This window comes from Dromaius novaehollandiae, chromosome 11 (assembly GCF_036370855.1).
Source record: "Dromaius novaehollandiae isolate bDroNov1 chromosome 11, bDroNov1.hap1, whole genome shotgun sequence".
NCBI lineage: Eukaryota > Metazoa > Chordata > Aves > Casuariiformes > Dromaiidae > Dromaius > Dromaius novaehollandiae.
The window spans coordinates 10,422,822-10,444,353 of NC_088108.1; the positions used below are offsets into that span (position 1 = coordinate 10,422,822).

Consider the following 21,532-nt stretch of genomic DNA (forward strand, 5'->3'; position numbering starts at 1 on the left):
CTCCTTCCTGAGATTTTGTGTACGGAAATCAGAAAAACGGCCACTGTTGGTGTGGTTGCAGGACCAGTCTGTGAAACATCTTCAGCCACACGATAGCCAACGCAAGTGTGGCGTTTAGCTACAATGAAAGCAGGATCAGGTCCTTCCACGTGCTTAGTGGCTGGGGTAGGGAGACAGGGAGCACTGTAAATTATTGCTATTCTCGCTAGCCATTTATAGAAGCTCTTACACAACAGTGCGTTTGTGAAAGGCTGTGCAAAGTTGTGTTAAACCATTCCCTGTTCCCAAAGAGGTTGTTGTCAAAGAAAGGATCTGACAAAGCAGCAGTTATCACACAGAAAGGTTGGACCAGGGAGGTCAGCAAAGCAAGCAGGACTAATTTAAGCGAAGGATCCTGTGAAGACGGAGGACGGAGTGGGAGAGGGGGTATTTGGTGGACAAGCACCATGAGTTTCGCGCCAGTTCCCCACAGGGAAGCAGGAAGGAAGCTGGAAGTGGCGGGAGACAAAGGACAACTCAGAGGTTAGGGAAGAGATAAAGGGGGATTGTGAGAAATAACAGGAGCATAAAGGCTAGTGATGGATTTATGTATGGCAGGAAGGCCATAATGGGCAGCAGCGCTGTGGTTTGGCCGCGTGGGGCTGATGGGAAGGTGACGCGAGGGCCAGGATTTTCCAGCCAGTGCCCCGGGGAGCAGGGGCGGTGGCGGGGTGCTGGGGCAGCGTGTGGTCACCGCGTGCTGACTTCTGCAGATGGCACGTGTAGCTGCAATATGTATGTTCAGTTCTTCAGAAAAACCCTTACGCTTTATTGCAGCAACCAGCCTCGAATCTGTCACTGCGCATCAATGCGTTGGCGTCCAGATGAACAGGGAGCGTGCAGCCGGGGCCGCTGTAGCACTTGATGCACCCAGCATGGGCTATTAGGAAAGAATATTTTGAAGTCGAATGACGCATCAGTGTGTCTTGTCAAGGAAATTGCCAAATGCCTTTATTACGACACTGTGTCACACAGCTGTTGGCATTGCACTCACCACGGTGTGCTAATAGGCACGGAAAATGCTGTGGCCATTTCGACTTGATTTCATGTCTACGGTTGTAAAAATACTGATTCCGCATTTTGGCCCCTTTGCTCGCTTTTGCTGCGTGAGGATGATGTTCTGGCCAGGACCCTGGTTCTGAGGCTCACGGGAGAGTGTTGAAGGACTCCGTCTCAGTCATCTGTATTTCCATTGATTTTTTTGGTCTTTAAATATGAGACCCAAAATTACCCACAAGCCCTTCCATTCCACTACACTGCAGTTGCACATTATGTTCTCTCCACACTCATAATGACAGGGCAAGAGAGACCGTAATGGGCAGCAGAGTTTATAATAACATGCCCCGGTCTCTAAACAAGCGGTAATGCTGTAGGCAGGCTCGCCACATGTATTTTTTGCCATCCCGATCCGCAGCGTTACGGATTCATCTCTGCCGGCTCCCCGGGCATGTGGGACGCGGCGCAGGGCCCATTTGGGGAGGGGGGTGTCCTTGCACCTGGGGAGCCCCGTCCGGCCGCGGGGCTGGGACTGCTCCTGGCCGGGGCGGCACTGAGCACTGCTGCAGTGGTGCTGTCACCTGCGTGCGGGCCCGTCCGTGAGGCCTGTCCCTTAGGGAACAGGGCCATGGGTGTGCGGGGGGGTGTGTGTGCGTGCATGTGTGTGTGTGTGTGTTTGTGCACGTGTGTGTGTTGGAGGGGTTTACAAAAGTTGGAATGATCATTTTTGTTACTGGTTACCTGAAATGAGGACAGGCCTGGATTACTGTCTTTGTAGTGCTCTGAGATACCCTTTCATGACATATTAAGAGCCATAGATCAAAGGTATCTTTCTACATGTATTTTTTAGAAATAGACCCCAGAGTATGTGCTTCCATTTATATCTTTTATGTGATTTTTTTTTAATTTTTGGAAGTCCCGTCCATGCAGCTCCCTCCAGCCCTGCGCCGTGCCCGGGAGAGGTGCGGGGACCTCCCGGCCCGGGGCGGGGGCTTGGGGACGCCCCGTGCGCGCCGATGCCTGCCCCGTTTACCCGCGGCGGGCTGCGCGCTGCGGAGGGCCCCCGCCGCCTGCCCACGACACGGCGCGGGGCAGCGAGGCGGGCGCGGCGCTCCGCAGCGGGGCCGCACCGGCGGCAGCAGGGCCGAGCTGTCACCCGCCACCGCCCGGGGCCGGCGCTGCCACGCGCCTCGCGCTGCCCCCGCGGACCGGCGCGCGTGTGCGTGGGCGCGCGCGGGGCCGCTCCGCGCAGGTGCCCGCGGAGCCCCGCGGCCGGCCGGGCCCCCCCGCGGGCACGTCACTTCCTTGCAAACTTTTCCCGAGGAAATGTCTGCGCCGGAGTTGCCGCCGGGCGCCGGGCGCGGGGGCCGCCTGCGCGCGCGCTGAGCGGGGCGCTTCCCGGGCATGCCCGCGCGGCGCGGCGCGGCGCCGGCTGAGCGCGCACCGTTAGCTCGGCGGGGCGGACGCGGGGTGCGCCCGGCCCGCGCGGGGGCGGCGGCGGCGGCGGCGGCGGGGGGCGCCCGCGGCTCCGCGGCGCTGCGCTGCGCCGGCCATGGCCCGGGACTACGCGGCGCGGAGCCTGGACGGCATCGACCTGGCGGCGCTGCGGGTAAGCGGCTGCGGGGGCGCCGCCCGGACGGGGCGCCCCGGTTCGGGGGGGGGGCAGAGGGTTTCCCCGCTCCCCCCGCCCCGGGTTTTCCTGCGGGCCGCGCAGGTGCTGCGGGGGCGCCGCGGGCGCGGAGGGTTCGGGCGGCCGGTTGCACCCGCGCAGCGAGCACCGTGCCCGTCCCCGCGGGGCCGGGCTGCCTGCGCCGCGGCGGGGCCCGCGGGAGCGCGAGCGACGGGCGGTCCGGTCCCCTCCCGGCACAGCGTGCGGTGCCCGTCGACTTTCTAGGAGTGATCTGAGTCCTGTGGAGCGAAAGCAAACAAGAAATAAGGATTTTCCAGGAGGAAATATGCGCACGGGGATTTCTTTCTTTCAAAGCCAAAAAAGCCATCATTCACCTTAGTGTACTCTGACTTTTTGGCATTACGCTCATGTGGCGTGCAGTTTTTAAGGTAATCCAACTTGGGGCATGTTACAAGTGACCCTGTTAGTGTTTTGCATCTGCAGACAGTTAACAAGACTGTGTGTGATGCCCCTTAGTTCCACTTCGCTTTTTTACTTGGAACCGCTCATCAGCCCGGTCCGCCAAAGCTATTTTTTTCTGGAGCAGGAAGCCCCGGAAGCAGGGAGAGGAGGAGAGGGAAGAGTTCAGCTCTGGCAAAATGCAGTCAGCCCCAGACAGGGAAACCAGAAGAAGCTACTTTCTAAAAATATCAGAAAAAGAGGGCTGGGAAAAACTTTTGCAAAAATCATGTGGCGAGGAGGGTGTTCCGAGCCAAGGCGAGAGGCAGAACGGCGGCAGTCGGTCGTGTTTGAAAAGGCGGCACAAGACCCCCTGGCTTTGCTCGAAGGAGTAAGACAAACTGAGGAAGGGTCTTTAGAGCTCAAGCAGATGAATCTTATCTTCTTAAATAAATGATAAGAAACCCGTGTAAGCTTGCAAAAGGACGCTTCTGCAAGTCAGGCAGCAGGCTTGGTGTCAAACCGCGGACAACGCGGAAACCTCCCGGAGGCTCGGGAGTGCTGCACGTTTCAGCCTTGGCAGGGGAAGGAAAAAAGCGTCCGTCCGGAGGAAGTCTGCTTGGCATGTCTGTGGCCTTAGGTCGGGATTCACGTTTAGTGGGGGGTGGGGGGGAGTGAGGAAGAAGTGGGGCTGGGCCCATAGAAATGATGTAAAGAAAGGTACTTCTCATTTATACGGTGCTTTCAGGGTTGCCAGGGAGCCGCCTGCGATACCCAGCTGCGGTGAGGAAGTCTGAACGACCAGGGGAGCGGGGGCGTGCGGTCCTCTCTGCCTGGGATCGCACTCAGCCTGCACAAGCCATCCCCTCCGAACGGGGCTCGCCCTGCCCTGAGTCATGGAGGGGACCGGTTTGGGCTCCCGTGTGCTGGGGGAGCATCTCCCTGGAGTCCTTTTGCCCTGAGCTGCTTTGCTCCCCGGAGAGGCCTGGGCGATCTGGTGGGAAGAGCAGTGATCGTTACAGACCTGCTGAGTCTGGGCTCACCAGGGCACCCAGGTGGCTAAAGTGCCTCCAGCTGCTGCGTTAGGGGCCAAGGGGCAGGGGCTGAGCAGGGGGCATGTTAAAATGGGGTTCTGCTGTGGCTGGTTGGAAAGGTGCCTTGCAGCTGGGCTCCTGCTGTGTGCGCTGCTGCCCATGCTGCTGGGTGGAGGAGATGTAGGTGGCCTGGGTGCCTCCAGGTCGGCAGTCTCGCTGCTGCCTTTGAGTGCGCTGCAGATGACTTGCAGGAAGGCCACCATATGGTATAGTCCATTACAGTAATTAACCTTAAAATGATGAATGTTCAGGTCAGGATTTTGGCATCTGTCAGAGGAAGCCTAGCAGTTTGGCAAGGGCTGGCTGCTGAAGGGTTAGCTGGACTGTGGGTCTTCAGCGTTAGCTGAGAGGAAGCACTACGTCAAAGATGATACGTAGCTCCAAGATGATTAAGAAGTTGGCCCGTTGTGAAGACTTTGCTGGTGGAGGATGCAGTGCTGATATCCAAGCAAACAAGGGCAGCACAAGGACCAAAGTCAGAGCCCAAAGTAATATCTTTTATGACTCCAGCAAGGCTCTGTTCACTGTTGAGTCCTGATTGAAAGGAGGGAGATGGCCCAGCATATTGGCTGCAGTCAGTGCTCCAGGGACTTGGGACATTAATGCCTATTTGGCCAGCAAGGACAGGGGTAGGATTTTAGCTATATTAAAGTTAATGCTAATGTTTATTTAGATAATTGTTTGGGTTTTTCTGAAAGTGTTTGAAACCTTTAAAAACAAGCTATTAGCATGCTAAATCATAATGAAATTGATTGGAGGGAGGGAGGGAAGCTGGTTTTGAGGCACATGAAATTATTGTGTTTGCATAAATAGATGAGGCTGGCGAAGAGTGAGGCTGGAGTGCATATTTGAGTGTAAGGGACAGTGGCAGCATACGCGGGATTTAGGAATGCAGTTCAGCTTCCTCCAGGCTTCTGTGCGCAGTGCACCCTCCGGGCTCCTCGGTGCTCCTCTCTGCAGCGGAAGGTACAGCAGTGGGGTAGCTGCTCGTGTTGCCCCCGCAGAGGACATACGGGACGTTCTCCGCACGGAGACTTGCGGAGAGGCGCAGCCCGGTTCAGTGAGCAGCCTGCAGACCAGGGCACGGCTCGGTGGCAGGTCACACGCAAGTCAGAGGTTCGTGGCAACCACGTGACTTCTTGCTTTCGCACCGGCAGTGGCAGTGGGTTATTGCTGATGCCAGCTGGGCTGAAGCAAAGAGTGTGGCTCATGTATATCCAAGACTAGTGGAAATGAAAAATGAAGAAATGGTAAGGGAGCAAAGTGATTTACAAAGATCCCAGTGTTGCAAGCCCTCTTACGCCTGTGCCTAGCTCTCTACGCCAGTGGTCTCATTGATTTTGTTTTGCATAAGAGGAATTGGGGCCTAAGTCTAGAAGACCATGCCCTTCTACTTTGTCTTAAAGATAGGGGACAGAAGAGAAATGACACAGACTAGCCAGTGCACAGGTGAAAAAGTGAGCAAATTGGCCTGGTAATGCATTGTTAATTAGGTTTAAAAATAATAATTAAAAAAAATCTTGCGAGGCTGACAGTCCATGAAGTGTAAGATTAAAACCAATATAACTTCAAGAAAAAAATATGAATTGATTAATACCTTCAGTGTGAGACCAAACTAGATCTTTGAGGATATCAGGAGGACTTGCATTTTGATACCACTTGAGCTGCTTTGAATAACTGATCAGTAAGGCGGTGTGGAAGTCTGTGTTGCGTGGCTCTGACAGTGAAAACGACTGCCTGTTCATCATGACAGTCGTGCCGATAAAGGCAGAATCTACTTGGAGAAAAGCCCATGTTTATCCATGGTTATTTTGCCTAAGTAAAATTTCCAGATCAGATATGAGAAACACAATATTTTTATTAAAAGAATAACATACATATAATTAAAATAGTATTTGCTTGGAGAAATAGTTTTGTATCTTAAAAAAAGATGTTTTCCAACCGCAGTTGTAGAAACTGTGCTTCCGAGATAAAGAACTTTTTTTCTGTGTCGCATCCCTCAGCAATACCAATAAACATGAACTGACATGACAGATTACTGAAACAGATGTGGTAAAACTGACACATGGAATTAATAATATTTTATATAAATCTCTCAATGATATCATCTCAAGAAATGAGCTGGACTGATGAATGGCTCTGCCAGATACCAAGAAACTGGTCTCTTGAGTTCTTAATGTTTTTATATAAATCTCCCAAGTGAGTTTTAACTGAAGCAACTGATTTTTTAATGCGCTCACTCATGCAGGAGCGAACATTTACTTGCCGGTGTGTCGCTGCAGAGTGTTCCTCCTATACGGGAGAAGCTGCAAGGGCTCGTTGTTGGAGAAGGACATCTGCTGCAGTGGCTGGTCTCAGGGCAACTGATGCCAAACACCAGTTGGGCTGGTGTGATTCATGTGCTACGCTGGTCACCTGCCACATGAATCTTTTGTGTAAATTAGCAGCAGTCTAGTCCGGGTTCAAAGCCAAGACTTGAGTACATCAGTCAAATTCACCTTGGTATGTTTGCAGAACAGGGCAATTGAGCGTTCTCAGCCTGCGTTTGGTATTACGATTCCTCTGGGATGATATATTTCCCTTTTGTAAGGTAATCAGGCTCTGCTGCTTTATGTGATATTTTTCAATTTTATTATTTAGGCTCTTTCCTTTGTTACATTACTAATCCTAAGTGTTTCATAGCAGAGGACAGCAGCTCAGACTAGCTCAGTGTTTTAAGGCGTAGGAAGCTTGGATTTTATTCCATATTCTACCATTAAGTTGCATTGGGAGCCTTGGATATATCACTTGAATTTCCCTATTTTTCTCATATCTCCATTTATTTGTCATACAGATAGTGATATGACATATAGATTGACATGTGACAAATCTTCATTGGGTGGTTTTCTATAGACTTTTGAGCAACTTGGCTGAAAACTTTAAAAACAATGCGTTGCTTATAGTATACTGTTACTTGGTTGTTGTTGTTTCCCCATTAGTCTGTAATACAGATCATTAGGAGATGTGCTACAGACATTTTCATTCTGACTGAACAGTTCTGCTCCCTTTTGAAGTGGTTGCTTTGCTGCAAACAATGTTATTTCTTCTGCTTTTTTCAGGACCCTGCAGGAATATTTGAACTGGTGCAGGTTGTTGGAAATGGGACATATGGACAAGTCTATAAGGTTTGGATGCCCTTTTAATTTATGGTGCTGTTCTTGATAAAACCCCAGTAGTAGTGTGCTTTATCTCACTTTCTCTTCTGTTCCATGCAAGGTGGTACCAGCTCAGAAGCTCTGTGCCCCTTCCTTCTGACACATTTTCGTGTCTCTTGGCTGTCGCAGTTCAGATTACCGTGTTGGCTCTTGTACTGACTTCCCTCTGCTCTGTTTCTCTGTCTTGTGATTGTTTCACTTCTTCAAAATTATTTAATAGATGGCTGGCACAAATTAACATCAGTGATAGCTAAATTTAGGCTGGATTGGGTGGAGTACCCAATTTAGACTAAAATAGCACTCTGCAAGACAAAGGTGTGAATCAGCTGTGCTCTGCAGGCTGAGAAGTTTTTGATTTCCATCATTACATTTGTCTCTGTGATACCAGAGCAGACCTGCCAGTGAAGAAGAGACAGCAGCAAAACATTGCTTCTGCCATACCATGCTATGGACATTGTGCCGTGCTCACCTTAAGCTGTAAGAACTAGTCTGGAAAAGTGTTCTTTCATTGCAAAGCCTTTCTTAAGAGTGATCTAAGAAGGGAAAATAGACATGATAAAACAGGGAGCCGAGCATGCGTTATTCCAATTTGGAGAAAGAAGATGGGAAGGAAAAGGCCACAGTGCTGGCCCATTGGAAGTGCCGGAGTGAGCTGCCTGGTCTTGAATCTCCCTCAAATCTCCCCGCAGACAAGCGCCTACATAATGTCTGTGCAGGCTGCTCCTGCATTGATCCCCAAATGCATAGAAATGCAGAAGGAGGACTGTCTGTCTTTCTCTGATTTCAGTGCATGGATCCTTTTTGCATACACTTGTCACCTTTCGGTGTCTGTCTTCTCATGGCTGATCTTCTGTGATCACATATAAGTTCCTGTTTGAAACTACTGATACTTTTTCAAAAATTGAAAAATTCTCTGCAGAAGCAGTTCAGCGGATTGATGTTATTTTCTGATTTCCCATATTACATTTATTTATCTATTTTTATGTCAGAAACAGGATCTTTCTCATGTAACTGTCTGCTGCTGTGATTAAGCCTGTGTTGTTTGTGAGACTGACATTCAGTTACTGAGGTCAGGATTACTAAATTAAAAATAAAGACTTGGGGTTTCATATGGGCAGAAATGCCAGTAAACACCTAGGGGTGCTGTTTCCAGTGGAATCATAGAGATTTCCAGTGATGAAAGATCCTAAAACTCCCCAAACTGCCTCTGAAACAATTGGGGTTTTTTTTTTCATGTCTGGATTTATTTCATATAGGGAGAGAAAAATTTTCGATCTTGAGGGTGAATCAGCTGCTTCTTAATCATGACAGAAACAGGAAGGAAAAATATAGTTCAGCTTCTCTACTGCAAAAGAGAATGTTTTGAGCAATCGTGTGGTTCACTTGAGTGTTGGATGCCAGAATGTGTAAGAAATGTTGACAAAATTAAAGATTATACCCAAGGGCTCAGTCTGTATGTGCTTAACTCGTGGCTACTCTCCACCATGTATAGGGGAGAGCAGGGTCTGGCAGCTCGGGCCAGTGGGTGGTTTGAACCTCTGATCATTCTCCTGCACTTGTAGCTGCTGCAGCACCCGAGCAAGGCACCGAGAGATGGGGCCTCGCAGGGCTGTGGGCATCTGGGGAGCTCCCGGGAGAGCTGGCACAAGTGGCTCACGTGATGGAGAGATGAATGGGCTGTGTGAAAGCCTGGCTCTGCCAAACTTGGCTCTGTGGGAGCACGCTCATAACAAAGGCTTTGTTCATATGGACGCGTGCAATCCGTGAAGGAAGGGTCTTCTGCTGAGGCCGTCTTAGGGGCTGGAGCCGCTCTTAGCGGGAGTTTGGCAGTGAGCCCTGCAGCTGAAGAACGCAAATGAGGACAGCTGATGTGCGCATACACAAAGTGTAGCCTCCAAACTGCAGGTGGTCAGCTCAGTCTCTGTTTTGAACAGTTTTTGCGCTGTCCAAAGCTCCAGTGTGTTTGCAAATACCTCAGCAGAAGATGCTGAACACCAAACGAGTGTACTCAGAAGTAGTCTCTCCGGTGCTGGCTTTGCAACAGGAGAAAAATTCCTGTTTTCTTTGAAGGAAGGCAGCTGCAAATGGCATTACTGCTTCTGAAGTGACCAAAAAAGTTAGGCCATGGCATTCACTTCTCTTTTCACTGCTATGCAAGATGTCTCTCAATCTGTGCAATGCTAGGACTGATGGAGCTAATTAGGCAATGCTGGAATCGTTCTGTAGTTTGTCTAGTCAGAGTATAGGCGTGTGATCATAAATATTTAACTTATAAAGTAATCACAGTTATCCACATACTTAATCATGCCTCTAGTGCATGTTTTTATTCTTCAAAGGCATCAGAATTTTCCATACATTCAGAAATAGATACACATAGTAGTTTGCACATAATCACAACAAAATAAATCCAAGATCACTGAATTGCTTGGTTGGCTATGAAAATGACCCATTAGGCTATGTGTTTTGATATATGCAGCTCCATAAAAAATAAAAAAAAAATAGAGGGTTCATCATTAGATTTAGAAACATTTTTAGAAACAGATTTGTTGAAGGACAATATTGTTCATACTGAATCATTCTAGACCAATTTCAGTTCAGTGTCTTTTGACATTGATAAAATGAAAGGGGTATAAATTGTATCCATGATAATACTAGAGCTGTCTAGGGAAGTTATAAAGTTAGGATTTGAATATAATAACTGGCTAAAAGCTAGGAGATTTTTTTGACAACTTATGAAGTAGTAGGACGTAAATACACCAGCACTGGCAATTTCAGCCTTTTGAAATGTATGAATATTAAAAAATCTGGTGGTGCTCCGAAGTCGTGAGACTTGGAGACTTAGCTATCTCTTCAAGTGACAGATGTGTTTTTCAGCTAATTGCTTGACTCGAGGAGCCAGGGTCTGGAGAAATGACTCTGGATAAAAGTGTGGAAAGTGGTAGCAGTGGGTTTTCTGTGAAGGCAGTTGAAGGTAGTGCATTGGCTGGCCATTGGAAGAGTATGAATATTTACTTTTTCATGCCCTTGTTTCCTCAGGTTTGAAGTGGAGAAGATTAGATAATGTCCAGTTGCACAGTCTCCACTGAAAACACATGGGAAAGGGAAGCCTGGACCTTCCCAGGCACTAGCTGGACCGTCTTCCTGTCATCCATAAGTGATAGGGACCACGAAGACTTTGTAGGGGAGATGGAGTAGCTCTCCAAAGTATGAGGGCCGGTGTTTTTTGGGCTGCTGATTAGTAAGGGCTTTCAAGGCAGAGCAATGTTTTGCACTGCTTAACTGCAGGTCTCGTCTGGGAGGAAGCGAGACTGTTGAAGGTGTCAGCCGCAAATTCTTGGATTTCACTTCCTCTCTGGCCTGCAGTCACATGGCCTTGGAATTTCTCCTCACAAACAAGCTAAGGAAGTTTGAATCTGGTGTTGTTTGGGGTGGCGGTAACACTGCAGAAAATGACAAAGATTTAATAGATACCGTCTTTTGTATTTACCTGTAGTTATTACAATATTGTGACATTATGGTGAAAAACAGCTGCTGCACTGTTAAAGGTGGTACCTTTGAAAATGTCATGGACCTGATATCTGTGGGTATATGGATTGGTCTTAGAGTACTTGAGGCTACATCTTGCAATGTAGGCTTGTCAGGTCAATTCTTTGCCTACTCCCATGACCACTAAAAGTTCCATTATAGGGATGCTTTGGTGGTTTTCTTCAGCAGTTGTGCCATATTTCTATGAAGAGTTTGGGTAGTGTTCACGTATCACCTTTGATGTAGTTGTGATTTTGTGTGTGCTTGTGCTTTTAATAATAGTTAAAGTGTTTGAGTGTTTCTTTAGGGATGAAGTACTTTTTTGCAAAGACTTCAGCTCTTAGTTTGATATTCATTGATAGGTGAGTCTGCAGTAGAAGTTGGTTAGTGGAATCTAGTGGATTGTCTTTCGATTTTCAGTGCTCTGCTTTAATTACAGGGCCATTTTTCTGATGGGTGACTGGAGTAAGGTAGAGTTGGGACAGCCTGGAGCGGGTGCCATTTTTGAAGAGTTTGGATCAGGCAAACAACTGCTCTTGAGAGCATGGTCCTACTCTGAAACAGACTGTGGGACTCAGTTCGCAGCTTGTTGGGGTTTTTTTTAGTTAACAAGATAAATAAAACTTGCTGAATTTCTAATCCTAATGTTTCAGCTGTGCTCTGAGAGCCCTCATCCTTCTAAGAAAGTTTTCATGGGCCAAACGAGGTCATCAGCAGTATCTGCACAATCTGCCAGTTTTCTGATGTTGAAAAGCACCTTACTGGGGCTGTTTACTTCCTTTGTCTTAATGATGCAGATCAACCCCTTTCTGGAGCCAAAGTTTTTGGTTAGCTTAAGGAATGAGAGGTCACTGTCTTTGGCATATTCCCAGAGTTGAGGTTTTTTAGAGTATGATGTGGCAGGCTGATGATAAATTGCGACAGATTTACAGCTGTTTTGTGTACAGAATGATTATATCTTTAATGGAATCTGAGGGCGTGGAGAATTTGAGAGGTGCTCTGTTTCGGGATTGTGAGATTCAGAAGGGAGGAGGTGGATTCCCAGTGATGCATCCGATGAAGACAAAGCAGCGCAGCTGCTGCTGAGGCTAGCAGAGGGTGGAAGCCACCCTGCCCTCCTGCAGGGGCTCTGCACGGCCAGTAATTTTTTTCTTATGTAATCATATAAGACTCTGGATACATCTAAAGGAAGCAGGTTTGAGTAAGGAAGTGCCATTTTTTTATACAGCTGCTTCTTGGCATTGAATCACACTTCAATTGTTGACATGAGTTATGAGTTACTCTGCTGCTGATGTACAGTGGCAGGGGTGCAGTGAAGCATAAATATGACTTTTCAGTTTATCTTAAACAATTTGTAAGTCTCTTAAGTTCTTCATATTTCACTTCATTAAATGACTGGCTGAAGTAATTGAGACCAAGCAGGAAAAAGCTTTAGAAAGCAACCTGGTTTGTTTTTCAAGGAAGAATTGGTACTATGTGGAAAAAATTCCATGGCCATGCTAAATTATGAAGTGTGAAAGCCTGTGGACTGTATTGAAAGCCTTAATTGATGGTAGTGCCTCAGGCAGTTACTAGAAGGCTAAATTTAAGAAATGTTGCCATTATGTTTGGTGCAATCCAGAAGGTGAACATGTATAAGCTGAAGATTCAAAAACCTCCCTTCCAAGGACTGGTCATAAGTAGCCACGTTTTAAGGAATGTCTGGCCTTGCTGAGCTGCGATTTCAGAGTCTCCAGACTGCTTCAAACAGACATTAAAAAGTGTCATATCAGCTCAGGGTATTTTGTTATCATTTTTGATCAGTTACGGTTTTCAAGCCAATCATAGCTTTAAGAGTGCTAAGATTTCGATGAGTCAAGTGGGGAAATCACTTATCTTTTGTAGAAATGACAAAATGCTACTCTGTGACTCAAGAGCAGTTGGTAGAAGTAGTTGTTCGTCTATTTGTTTTCTTTATTTGGGTTTTTAAAAGCATAGATGATTATCTTGTCTATGTGAAAAGCTAGTTCAGTATTGTATGCTGGAGTGTACAGAAAATGTACTACTGCTATCTACTGGATGGAGTCAACTCATTGTGTATAACCTTGGTCCAGTAGGGCTAACAAATAACGGAGATTATCTGCTAATCCTGGCAACAGGGATCTGTTTCAAGAACAAGTCTGAGCTGAGTGCATGCTAGTGCCGCTGTCCTAAGATCTGAAATGCTGTGGTACTCATGAACAGATTGCCTTGAAATCTTAAGGGATATGGCTGGGGGGGGGGGGGGGGGGTCACTAAATGCATTAGAGTCATGGTTTGGTGTTTCCACATTCAACTTCATGCCTCTGATTTTAATAATGACTGTGAAATCCTCATACTGCTGGAAGTGTTTCTTCATCTTCTCCCAGGTGCCCACAACTTCTAGATACATTCACATACATGTCCACACACTTTTCTTAAAGCTTCCACACTCTCACATAGGTCCTTTTCCTCCTTTGTTAGAAAGGATGTGGAGTCAGCAGTGTGTCCTTGCAGCAATGAAGGCAAACCATGCCTTGGGCCGCATCAGCTAGAACATAGCCAGCCGTTGAAGGGATGTGATTATCCTGCTCAACTTGGCTCATGTTAGGCCACACCTGGAATAGCGTGTCTAGTTTTGGTTCCCTCAGTTCAAGAGAGACCTGGAGAAACTGAAGAGAGTCCAGCAGAGGCCTGCCAAAATGATTAGAGGGTTGGAGAAATTGATATATGAAGAAAGGTTGAAGGAACTGGATTTGTTCAACCTAAAGAAGAGAAGCCTGAGGGGTATCAAACAGAAGATAGACAAGATGTACAAGGAGTCACAGGGCAAGAGGCAACAGGCACAGGTTGTTCATGGGAAATTCCATCCGGACGTAAGAAATAAAATTCTTTGCCATGAGAGCAATTAAACGTTGATGAGATTGCCCAGAGAAGTGGTGGAATCTCCCTCGCTGGAAATATTCAAGACTCGGTTTGACACAGCCCTGGGTAGCCTAATCTAAGGCCCTGCTTTCAACAGAAGTCTGGACCAGATGATCTTCAGAGGTCCCTTCCAGCCTGGACTTTCCTATGATCCTGAGATCACTCCTTGATGCTTAGTCAGTTTTAGAGGTAATAGGACACTACTAAACAGACTGCTCTGGCCGTTTGATTTTCAAAGGATTTTTTTCACTGTCTGTCAAGTTCTCAAATTTTGCCACAGTGGGGAAGTGCCTTGATTAGTAAATCTCAGAAATTTTGTTATTTTTCTGAGTGTTCCTGAAGGGGACACTTTTTGCCTTTGCAGCATGTGCTTTGTAGGTGCAAAAGGCTGGATTTTGTACCTTGGCCTTCCTATTACAACATACAAGAGGCTATTTAAGGACATTGGTACTCAAACCGCTCTTAGTGAGCGTGGCCAGCTCTCAAAGCATTATTGTCTGTCTTGAACAATTTGGTGGTGGTTTTATTTCCTAAATCCCCAGCTTCCTCAAATCCTGCACTCACCTAACAATTCCGGTGTGCTGGTAGTAAAGTATGCTTCTAGCCTGTGTAATAGGTCATGCTGAAGATCAAAGGACAGCTGGAACTTACCTAAAATTAATTATTTTAAAATCAGTGTTGTGTTTTTGGGAGGGAGCTCTCTTACAGTGTTAGGGTTTGAAGTACTGAATGCCTTGTTTTCCTGATAGCTTCCTATAGCTGGATGGGGGAATGTTTGAGGAGTACAGGAGATGTGAATCTTGGTGGATACAACACACCTACTGTCAAGCCAGCCTACTAGATCCTAATAGACTTAGAGAATACACAAAGATGTGACAATGACTTTTATTTGAAATATGTCCTGTGTGTATAGTGGTCCAAGTCTGAATCCAGGAGCAATTTTCTTTTTCATAAGGACTTTTAGAAATGTGAGAGCGCTTTTTGGTTTTTGTTTTGTTTTTAATTTTTATATCTTGGCTTCTCTCCTTAGTTACATGGCAATGCCAAAGTACATTCAGCACTGGTATTTAAAATAATGGATCATACATGCGAAATTAATTAGCAAGTCATAAAGTCGTGGTTCTAGTTAGTGAATATTTCAGAGGAATTCAATTAAGATTCTTAAGTGTAGGACTAGTTTATCAAAAATAGAAGAGTAAGGATGGAAAAAATTCTCAGCTGTGTAGTGCTTCTAATACAATAAAGGCTCTCTGAGCACAGCAATGTACAATAATTAGATGTGCCAGATCAGCCGTAAGAGAATAGTAAAATACTTGCAAATAATTTGCAGGCAGGCCTGCCACTTCCAGCTCTTCCATGTTTTGCACCTGATTGTCCATATGGGGGAGAGCAGTGCATTTCCATCCTTAACTGGTAGCATTTGAGCTCACGTTGCATAATGCTTAAGAGGTTGTCATGGGGGCAGGCTATTTTAAGGTAAGAAAACATGCTAAAAATGCACTGGTGATCTGAGCACTGTTGGAAAAAGTAAGTTCAACCTCTTAAATCCCCACTCAAGCATATGCTGCACTTTAAGCACATAGCTAATGACATTGATTTCAATAGTCCAACTGTTCAGCAGCTTACAGAATCATTCCCATGTGAAGACTGGGATCAGAGTAACCAGCACTTTGCATCCTGGAGCTTACAATGCCCGACCAACTCTGAAATAGTTCCTAGTCTATATTCTCTGTTCTGCAGCATAAATGAGTGGACTTGGGGGAAAACTTATGAAAAATGGCCTATTTGCAGTCAAAAACCTCTCCAGATATGTGATGAGCAATTGGAATAAATGAGTGCAATGACTTTACATAATTTTAAAGAGCAGAGATTTTAGTGTGTTGTTTGTAGATGTTTTTGGTAAACCCTGTTACAATTTGCCTTTAGTAATTGTGTCTTTTTCTGAATAAATTATAGGTCTTTAGTGCCTTGCAGCCCACATCATTGTATCTTCACCTCTTTAATTCTGACAGCTCTGTGTGAATGTTACCTTTCAGATCTGTTTTAATAATCTGAAAGATGAATGTACATTTTTGAAAGTACCTCTTTAGTACCTCTGGGCCATAGCTAGTAGAACATAATAAAAGGAACCCATCAGTTGGTTTCCAACTTGTATTATTTTGTGTATTTCATGGACTTATCCAGCATATGGTGCAGAAAACTTGAGGGTGTAATCAATCTGTCAAACGAACTGTATGGAGCCTGTGCTGCTCTTGTGTCTTTTCCAGTTGTCCACATAAACATGATGTCACCTCTGGGTTCACCAGCAGTAAATATTCTTTCTGAGTTTCTTGGCCAGTCTTCAGGTATTTTTCATAAGAATGTCTTGAATTTGTTTATGCTTGAGGAACCCATTTTTGTGAAACAATTATCCATGATAGTGCTTTCCAATTTACTTTTTGAGCATTCAGCAAGTTTGTTATACTGAGCTAAGCAGTTAAGCCCTGCAAGATGAGATCTTGGGGAACAAAGGATCATTTCTGGTATGTATTTTAGAAAACTAATGGATCATCCTGCTCCAAAGGATGTTTTTTACATAAATGGTGAGTGAGGGTCTCCAGTAATCCCACAGCAGTAGTGCTTTGCTGCAACTGTTGCTCTGGAAGAAATAGAGGCAAATACGTTAGTAACAAGGCAGGTTCTCCTGTTGAGGGGTGTAGAAGATGAGAATGGATGACGGTTTACTGGAGCTGCAAAATGAAGCTATGGCTCATTCTGCCCTTGCTGCTGCAAAGGTGAGCTCATGTTAACTCCTCTGAAGTTGGTCTGACTTGGGTGAGAACAGACATGTTATGAAATAACACTGTGAGATGTATTAGAAGCTGCTGAGTTGTAGCTGTACAAGTGTAACTTTTGCCTTCTGAAGGCCATTCAACAGCAGGTAAAAGCACTGTCCTGCTTGAGCAGGAAGGGTTTTATATGTGGTTGGGACTCAAACTCAGGGTAGCACTAGGGACAGAGCTGGAGCTCAACTGCAGCAGGATCGGGCCCTGAGCCATGTTGTTTGCTGTCCTACAAGCCATGTGCTTGATTTATGTCAGCACCAAGGTTGTGCAGAAGTCCTCCCAGTCAGGTGGCAAGACTTGTTTTGCTGAGGACGGAGAGTGCAAAGCCTGATGGACGGCAGCAAGAGTGAGGGGAGCGACTGGTGATCCTACCCGTCAGTGGCGTTCCCGAGGAAACGGAGTTTAAAAGCCAGTTTTTGTTGTCAGCTCAGGTCGAACAACTCAGTCATTAGACACAGGCGCAGGTCAGCCTCTTGTAGTGAAATTTCCAGTAAGTAATTCTAAATCGTCATGTCAGTAAATGTGGTAAAATTGTGCTTCTCCTGTCTGGGCATTCAGCTGTTCTCGGGCTGCTGGCCAGTGGCGACTTTCCTGGCCTGTGCAGATCTGCGAATACAGATCCGGGGAATAAAATGAAACAAGGAACTTTTTCAGCTGTTAGCAGTGTGCTTTTTTATTTTTTTTTAAAGCCCTTGTGAGTTATAATCCTGCCCTTGTAACCTTCCAACACTGCGAAAGGTTTTTAAGATGTGTTTAAAAGCAGCACTTTTCAAAGGTCATTCCCACCCTCTTCTCCCCCAATAAAACCCACAGCCATAGTAATTGCTGAGATCTTAGGAAGCAACCAATCCAGAACACCTTCCTTGTTGCAGACTGTGTGGCCTTTTCAGTCCCCTACAAGAGCAGTATTTTGAGCTGATAGGTAATAGCTAGCACGTGGTCTATGACCGTGCTGTTAGGCATTCCCATAATATAAATAATGTGGTTTTTCATAAAGGTAGGAGAGGGGTTGACATGGGCAGCTGCAGTTCAGGAGATCTAGCTTTTCTTCTGGCCTCTGCCACTCATTTTTTTGCGACTTAATGGGTATAGCCAGCACTTGCTGAAGAGTGCTGCTGCCTTGCACCCTTATGGAAAGGGCAGATGTTTGAGGAAAGGATCGGTACCGAGCAATTCTCCTCTTTCAAAGGAGTGGAGCAACCTAGGCTGTGAGCTGCTTCGAAATCTGGTTGCCTGAAAACACGAGTACATTGGAAATGGGACGCTCCTTTCTGACTGTATCTATTAAAACAGAAGCAGTCTTTCATATCTTCATAAAGCATCTCAGGATTCTGGTTAAAAGGAATTAATGTAATTGTGAAGCTGATTTTTGAGAATTAGTTGGCAACCACATATTGAACAACTGGCTGTTTGAAAATGTAGTTTCATCAAAATCAAAACCTGTTGAGTTCAACAGAAATGTTAGTGGGAATATTTTAAGAAATGAATTGACATTCATTTTCAAACTCTGTTTCAGAAATGTCAAAACACTGCGTTTCATTTGCTTCATTTCATTAAGACATACGTTTTAGTTTAGCAGAACATTTAAGATTTCATAGATTGTCTTTAGGCTTGCACCCCCTAAAAGAAGGCACTATCAAATTGAACTAATTTGGCGTTACTAAAATAAACATGTAAAAATTAATTCATGTATTTCTGAGTTGCATTTGGGTGAGGAATGTTTACAACACAAAGTGAAAACAGTTGTCAAAATACTGACATTTTGTTGAGTTTTATGGGATACTGGAATTGACTGAATTCCATTTTCTGACTCTACAGTTATTCAGTTGTTACAAGAAAAATTTGCATGAAAAATGCTCATATCAAATGTATCTCTGTTGTTAAAAGTGGAAACATTTTGAGGAAAAGAACATAAGAAAAAATGTTTGGTGGCCTTCTGAAAATATTTATTTTACTGAAGTTAAGGCACTTTCTAACTTTCTTGTTTTATTAGGCTAAATTTTAGCAAGAATTTTTCCTTGTATTTAAAAACAACAACAAGGGATAACCAATTTACTAATTATTTCTGTTGTAGTAGATTTGTCTACTTAAATCTCTTGGTTTTACTCTTTGCTTTAAACCTATGAACAATTATACTAAAATATGTAACAAAAACAATATAAATATGCATATGGTTTAGATAATGGACTCTCAAATGTATTATTTACACAGATTGTCCATGAGATTGTCATGTAATGTGGAAAAAGGAAAGAGCCAGGAGAAAATTACTTTGCTTTATTATTTGCTTTTTCCAGTCTAACATGAAATATTTATCAGAACGGGCATCTTTGCAAACATTCTGCATCCAGAAGCCAAATTGTATCAGCAGATACATGATTATCATTTATTAATATATGGTGTAGAGCTAGGTATTGTGAACCAAAGTACGCCTGGTGCTCTAAAATCCAGGGCTGTGGTGAGGTATTTGGTTTTCCCTCTGTAGCTGCCAGGGGGTCTGGTTCTGCACGTGCCTTTCAGCCATGCCCTGCGAACGGGGACGGACAGTGCTGACAGACAATTTGGGTGCCCCAGGCTGTTCCTCAGGAAGGATCCCTTTTTGATGAGGGGTGACTAGTTTCCAGAGATGTTAGAATATGTTTTGTCATGTCTCTTGATGGAAGATTGCCAGATTTCTCTGGAGTTTCCTAGGCAAACGCACATTAATGCTTGCTGAGCAAGGGGTGCCCAGTGAACCCAGCAGCTGTGAAGCACTGGACTCTGGGCGCTGCAGAAGTGGTACATGCCAAATGTGGTGAATTCAGGATACATTGGGCTTGTTGTGCATGTGCGGATCAGCCTAAGTAGGTCTGACATCTCCCAGATGTGCTGAGCTCCCTCTTCACATGCTGTGGAGTAGGTGTGCATGTGCATAGTGGGTTTCTGGATGCCTACTGGGATGGTTTCCTAGGCAGGAAAAGAGGATGTGTCTAGAGAAACAGTGTACTGTAGCCTAATCTCCGTAGATAAGCCTGAATATAGAGAAAGAATGAAGGAATTAATAAAGGAAAGTTGGTGCAGCTGTCTTGGATGCTTGAAAGATTTTAGTCAGAACTGTTTTGAGTAGAGGAAGTTGCAAAACAAAGGCTGGAAACTTAGATCGCTGGTCCTGCAAGCTGGAAAATAAAGGTTAGAGAAAGAGGATTTGGGATTCACCCATTCCCATCTTCCCCTCTTCCTTTCTTTGCATCGTGTTTTATGTAGGGACCTGCCTGGCAAAATGCTTCACACAGCCTGTATCTCTGGCTTACACGATGAGATTAGGAGATTTTCATGCTGGCACAGGAATGTGCACCCATAGACACGCATGTGTCTGGGCTTCTGCATGTGTTTGCAGAGCACCTAGTGTATTTACGAGGCTGTTCAAATAGTCGCAACAGATTCCTGTGCTGTTTGTGTAGTGTCGTTTGGCTTCTTGCTGTACTGACACAGCCTGTCCACTTCACAGTTCTCTGCCCAGGAACAAATGGAAATGGCCTTGCTGATCCGGGGTGATGCTCCAAGCCCGTACAGCCCTGTCTGCCATGTGGCTGGCTTTTGGGTGTCATAGTGAGTGGATTAAAGACTGCTTGGCTTTCTCAGCTTGTATAGGTGCTGTATCCTGCCTTACTTACCTTACAGAGTTCTGGCAGGCCTCTCCCTTTTGATGCTATTAATATTAAAATAGAGTAATTCTTCATTTCAGAGAGTTGGGCTTCTCGTCCAGCTCTGGCAGGCTTGACTGGGGAGGTCGCAGGCTCTCGGTCACTCTTGTGAAGGCAGTGATGAGATGTCCCCTGGGAGCTGGGCTGGGTCCTGGCAGGGACCGGAGGTGCTGGTGGAGTTTGGGATGGAGATGACACCGTGCTGTATAAACTGTGATTATGAATTGGGAGCCTGACTGGTTGAATCCTATTGTGTGTAAACACTGCTTGAACTTCTAGAAGGATTGTCTCTCTGGACTTGCTGGCGCATATACCAGCAGTGGGTTTTCCTTCCTTTTTGGCTTCCTTGGATGCCAAGCGAGCGACATGAATGTCATTATGAAGTGCTCTGTTCTCCAAGCTGTTCACTTCCTATAGATGTGGTGTGATTAAAAAAAAAAAAAATCCCCTGAGATTACGTGATGTATTTTCATTCCCAGGGATCTCCTTATAAAACTGGTAGCATGATCAGCAGGAGAAATGGGGAAGCTGCTGCTTTTGAATTGTTCCCCTGAAGCAGGCTGTTGCTGGGGCCGTTCCCTAGGTGTATTGAAATAAATGAGATTGTGCGGAGGGCTTTGTCTCCAGTACTGGGTTCACCATATCCGTGTTTACCATCAGTATAACCATTCCTTTCTAGTTTGGAGGCTTAATGTTTCTGACCCGCTTGCTCTAGCCATCACAAGGGTGCAGGGGCTGATACATATCTGCGTGTGTGCATGGAGCTGCTGATGAAGCAGAGCAACAGCTCCCTTGAGGTTTGGCAGAAAATAGCTCTGCTTTTTTTCTTTTTTTTCTTTTTTTTTTTAATTCTTGACATTTTTCTTGGCAAAAACAAAAGGAAGCTTTAGCAGGTAGAAGGTTGTTGCCTCGCCACAGAAACATGTTCTCGCATATGACTGCTGCAAGGGCAAAACCACTAGCTGAGCCCAGCCCTAACTGTGGCCAATGGTTGCTGTCCTGATTAGTGATAAAAATCCTGTTCTCATTGGATCATGAGACATATGAATATTAAGCTTATACCAGTCAGCTTTTTAGTTGCTGTTTATTTAATTATTTAAATCTGGTAACAGAAATAACAGGGAATTTCCAAGGAACTCAGTATTAATCTCTCTCTTTTTGTTAAAACCACTGTGAAATTGCAGGAATA

General features: G+C 45.6%; 1 protein-coding gene across 1 annotated transcript in view; it reads left to right on the plus strand.

Moving 5' to 3' along the window:
• Positions 1-2,050: 2,050 nt before the first annotated feature.
• The window catches only part of NRK (Nik related kinase), a 108,433-nt gene continuing 88,951 nt past the window's right edge, over positions 2,051-21,532 (plus strand). Inside the window, exons 1-2 of the mRNA XM_064518227.1 lie at positions 2,051-2,644; positions 7,296-7,361. Of these exons, the coding sequence (XP_064374297.1) occupies positions 2,588-2,644; positions 7,296-7,361 (123 nt within the window). The 5' untranslated portion in view covers positions 2,051-2,587. The remainder of the gene's footprint in view (positions 2,645-7,295; positions 7,362-21,532) is intronic.